General features: G+C 38.4%; 1 protein-coding gene across 1 annotated transcript in view; it reads right to left on the bottom strand.

Moving 5' to 3' along the window:
• The window catches only part of LOC101862157, a gene marked incomplete at its 5' end in the record, with an annotated part of 2,382 nt that extends 1,767 nt beyond the window's left edge, over nucleotides 1–615 (bottom strand). Inside the window, 1 exon segment of the mRNA XM_013090189.2 lies at nucleotides 17–615. Within this exon segment, the coding sequence (XP_012945643.1) occupies nucleotides 17–615 (599 nt within the window).
• Nucleotides 616–5,560: the final 4,945 nt, after the last annotated feature.

The following is a 5,560-nucleotide window of genomic DNA, read 5'->3' as shown; positions in this document are numbered from 1 at the left end:
CCAATAAAACCGCTACCAATCTCATCAAAAGGTCTTTTTCCAATAAAACCGCTACCAATCTCATCAAAAGGTCTTTTTCCAATAAACCCACTTCCCAATTCATCAAAAGGTCTTTTTCCAATAAAACCACTTCCCAATTCATCAAAAGGTCTTTTTCCAATAAAACCACTACCAATCTCATCAAAAGGTCTTTTCCCAATAAACCCACTTCCCAATTCATCAAAAGGTCTTTTTCCAATAAAACCACTTCCCAATTCATCAAAAGGTCTTTTACCGATAAAACCGCTACCAATCTCATCAAAAGGTCTTTTTCCAATAAAACCGCTACCAATCTCATCAAAAGGTCTTTTTCCAATAAACCCGCTCCCCAACTCATCAAAAGGTCTCTTGGCTTTGGCCTTCTCCTTCTCCTGAGTCTCTAGCTTGGCGTCCACTGATCGCTTCCCGACGAGTCCGCTGGCCAGCTCGTCAAAAGGCCTCTTGTTGAAGTAGCGGCGGAAGCTGTTGAACCCCAGCCTGTTGCGACGAGCCCAGATGCTTCTCTTCTCCACATGGCCCTCCTCGCCACTCTCCTCGTCGTCTGTGGCGGCCGTTTCTGATGCTGACAAAGCGATGCTGGAACAGACAGAGAGAAAAATATGTATGTTGTGCTAAGATTTAGTTTTAGTTGGAGTTTCAGTTATATTTTGGTTTTAGATTGAGTTTCAATCATATGCTGTGATAAGATTTGGTTTTAGTTAGAGTTTCAATTATATGCTGTGATAAGATTTGGTTTCAGTTAGAGTTTCAGTTATATGCTGTGATAAGATTTGGTTTTAATTTAGTAAGAGTTTTACGGCATTTGCAACACAATAAGTTCAAATACATGCCGGAGAGTAGAGGTGTTACAAGAGAGTAACAAACACAAAAAAGATAGAGGAGAGATCAGGACGATAGACATTCATTGATATGAAAGAAGGAGCAAACCCCACTAGAGCACCAGCCAACAAACGACTGATTTTATTGAACACAATGCAAGATATTGGAACACAATATAATATAATATTTATGTGATAGAAAATAATAAATCAGACTAACCCAGATTTCGGGAGTTTCCAGAAATCTTGACCTGCACCAAAAAGGGGCACTGCCCTACCTATAGGAGAAGTTTGGTTTCATTGGTGTGTAGATTTGTTTGGTAATAGAGAAAACTCTCCTTGTATTTTAAAGAACTTTATATTCGCTTTTCTCAAAACAGTATTTTTCGAGATAGCCCCGTTGTGCTTGAAAGCGACCAAATTCAAATGTGACAAAATACAATATACTATGACATGACATTTTATTAAAGAATTTATTGAGTGAGTTATGGTGGTAGCTAATGATTTATACTACGGGTGAAGTTGCCAAGTTGTAAGAACGAGTTTCGACAAGTGATTAAAACTAGAAATTTCACTAACTGGATAAATCATGGTCTCCCACCATAAGGAATGCAATTAACTTTTCAAAATACCATCCTGATACCAACTGACGAAATGGATCTGGACCGACAAAGTTTGAAAAACTATTCAAGTTGTCAAGTAGCCTCACTCAAAAGCCTCATATGAAAACAACATTTATTCTATGCCCGTTGGAGTCAGAATGAAGAATACAAAAAAAATAAAAAATAATGAATCAATTAATCAATAGATCAGGATTCTTATTAAGCATTCTGTTTATAGGAATTCTAAATGCCTTAATGACGTTAGCGGGGTTAGATGTACAAGTAGTATAACGATAATGTACTTGGGCCTAATAGGAAATCTGTGTCAGTTTGCTTGGACAAGCTTCGTATTTTGTGTGTCATGACGCAGTGGAATCAATATTTATTTCGGCTTATGGAGTTATTGGTACCGTCTTAAATCTTGTTCGTTTGTCTTCTTTTCAAAGAAAACAATACCTAGGCCTATCTATCTTGAATAGAAGTCTAGGTATTTGAGATTGATGGAGGTGGGGGTCACCTGATTTCAGAGGTAAAATTAGTGAGAAAATTATTGCCAAAATTAAATTTTGGTGACTTCCAAAGCTTTAGAGTCCTTCGAAACTACTAATTTACATTTTTGTGTGCTTTTAATCAGTTTTCAATAAAATTCACACTGAAATGTGTTTTTAAAATGAACATAGAATGTGTTGAGCCAGAAAAACAAAAATTAAATTAAGAAAAATGCCCAAGAGGCAGAAAAATGACTGTTTATTTGTTTTCAATATTTTGACGAGCGTCTGATTTCACCCCGATGCCTCACATATGTCCTGGATTAAACGGTTATGTAAAAACAGGTACACTGATAACTTATTATTGCAGTTCATTTTGGTCTCTTAACGCTGTGTACATTCCCACTGGCCTTTATCTTTATGGGTCAATAATTTAAATGGCGCGGTCTCGGACGATGGACGTTTACCTGAAGACTACAATACTCGAAAATGACGCCTGCTTCGATCAACGACTTTTTCTTTGATGTAATTTCTTTGTCGTTACCAACAGTATTTAATACATGTGAGGCAGCGTGGTGGAATCAGGCTGTCTTCAAAATAATCAAAGTGAAGAAACTTGCTTTTTTCTGTTGGTTTGTGAATTTTTATCAATTTTTTGTTTTTCGGCTCAACACCTTTCATGCCCATTAAAGAACACTTTTCTGTGTTTTTTTTCCTGAAAAACGTAGATTAAAAGAAAAAAAAAATGTAAATGTTCAGTTACCACGGACACTTAAGCTAAGGAATTTACTCATCTTTGGCGGCCATTTTCTCACTAATTTTACCTCGGAAAAAAGGTGACCCCCACCTCCTTCATTCGCAAATATCTCGACTTGTATTCAAGATAAATGGATATTTTTTTCATCCAAATTAACACAAGTGAACACCTTTACGATGATACCAATAACTCTACATGCCCAAAAATTGACGAGAGCCTGATTCCACCACGCTGCTTCACATAATAAATAATATCCGATTCTTGGTGTTGCTGTGTAGCAAAAAAGACAAATTTAAAAGGAAACCCAGTTCATGACCACAATAATCAATATTCGACCTTTTTTTCTTTTTGTAAGTGCTTTATCGTGGTAGCAACTGTATAGAGACACATGAGCGCGCGGGACAGGTTACACAATTTCAGATTGGAAGGAATTAATTTTGAATTTTGTAATCTCCTTGCGTGATGCTCGAAAAATATGTGAGGCAGCGTGGTGGAATCGGGCTCGCGTCAATTTTTGGGCATGTAGAGTTATTGGTATCATCTTAAAGCTTATTCACTTGTCTTTACTTGGATGAACAAAATGTACATTCTTACCGATTTTAGAAATTCCAAGGGACCTTAAACGTGCACAAATTGCACACGGACCTCCGAGATTTTTCCCCTTTATCCGGAAAGGCTAGGTGTTAGATCTTATCTATCAGAAGATCAGGGATGTGGTTGAAAGACAGCAGTAAGCAGCCAAGGAGTAGCAGTAGAAAGGCAGCAGAACGAGTCAGGAGCCCAGAGGAGGGAGGTGGGGAGGCGGAAGGTGGAGACGAAAGCAGAAGGACAGAACATGATGAGAGAGCAGGAAAGGTGAACGGAGAAAGGTTGTTTTTTTCGGGAGAAGAAAATTTTTCCGTCGCTGCCAGGTAACGAACCCGGGACCTATTTAATGAGAGGCGAGCACCGTAACCTCTAGACCACGAGAATCCCCTCGACAGAGTTCAGGTGCTGTTTTGTCAGGGTCAACCCGGGCTGAGAGATATACAACATCCAGGCAGAAAGGCCGTGATGCCAAGGAGCTTACTGTAAACTCCTTGCGTGATGCTCGAAAAATATGTGAGGCAGCGTTTTGGAATCAGGCTCTCGTCAAATTTTGGGCATGTAGAGTTATTTGTATCATCTTAAAGCTTATTCACTTGTCTTTACTTGAATGAAAAAAATATACATTTGTCTTGAGAGATATTTGCGAAAGAAGGAGGTGGGGGTCACCTGTTTTTAGTCACTTGCAAACAAAAATTTGATAAAAATTCACAAACCTGCGGAAAAATGCAAAATCTTCACTTTGATTATTTTGACGAGAGCCTGATTCCACCACGCTGCCTCACATAATTATTCTCCCCACTCGGGAATAGAGCTCAGGTCTCCTGCGTACAATTGCAAAGCACCAAATATCCACACCACAGACACGGCCTGTCATAACAATATGTGAGGCAGCGTGATGGAATCAGGCTCTCGTCAAAATAATCAAAGTGAAGAAACTTGCTTTTTTCTGTTGGTTTGTGAATTTTTATCAATTTTTTATTTTTCGGCTCAACACCTTTCATGCCCATTAAAGAACACATTTCTGTGTGTTTTTTTTTCTGAAAAACGTTGATTAAAGGCAAAAAAATGTAAATTTTCAGTTACCACGGACTCTTAAGCTAAGGAATTAACTAATCTTTGGCTGCCATTTTCTCACTAATTTTACTTCGGAAAACAAGTGACCCCCGCCTCCTTCATTCGCAAATATCTCGACTTGTATTCAAGATAAATGGATATTTTTTTCATCGAAATAAACACAAGTGAACACCTTTACGATGATACCAATAACCTTACATGCCCAAAAATTGACGAGAGCCTGATTCCACCACGCTGCATCACACATGATTAACAATGGTAAACTTCCATGACACATAAATACCTCCTGCAGGGAGAGGAGAAACCCTTCTGTGTCGGATGTCATACTGACTTTACCATTAGACAAATACTAACAGAATTTTATTCGGACTTTGGAAAGACATGAAGAAAAAGTATTATATAAATGTAAAATTGGAAAGATCTGTTCTCCATCGCTGATCCCAACAGGACCCTCCACTTTATAAAGCCCACTGGCCTTTACAGTAAAATATAAATTTCGTTATTTTAATTAAGTGTAAATTTCCTTTTTTTTTTACTTTAATCATTTTAATCTGAACATTCACCAAACCCAAGCCGTGCTGTAAACCATTGCAAATGCAACCAACTTGTGGTTCGCGCACTCATAAACGATCTTATGCAGTTGAGTTGAGAGCGCCGTAAAACTCTTACTAAACAAACAACTATGGCAAACAAAAGCCTGTTACCTGCCCTGCAACACGATAACGTACGCGAGGTATTATATAGAAACATCGATGATCATGATCGTGTCTTCTTTATCTGCCGATATCTTTCGGTATCAACTTTTGTCAAGCTGCTATCAGACCCACGACATGCAATGTCTATGTTTGACCTGTGCAAGGCTTTAAGACGCTGACGAAAGACAGAATATTATATCTCCTTCTTACGCTGGTTGGGGCTATCAAGTCGTTCACTAGACTTTAGGGCCAGTTTACTTGACCTCTTCCTCTGAGGCAACACCAGAAAGCTTAGAATTTCGGTTATATACAGAGTCTCTGCTACCATTGAGCACACACACCTGGTAAGTTCGGTGTTATGATGTTATTATTATTATACCATTCATGCGCGCTCAACTCGTCAAAAAACAACAACAACAACAACACACACAGACAACATAATAATGATAATAATTTGACTGAATAACAACACACACACACACACACACACACACACACA

Source organism: Aplysia californica, unplaced genomic scaffold (assembly GCF_000002075.1).
Source record: "Aplysia californica isolate F4 #8 unplaced genomic scaffold, AplCal3.0 scaffold01170, whole genome shotgun sequence".
NCBI classification, from domain to species: domain Eukaryota; kingdom Metazoa; phylum Mollusca; class Gastropoda; order Aplysiida; family Aplysiidae; genus Aplysia; species Aplysia californica.
This window is presented reverse-complemented; position numbering and strand designations above follow the sequence as displayed.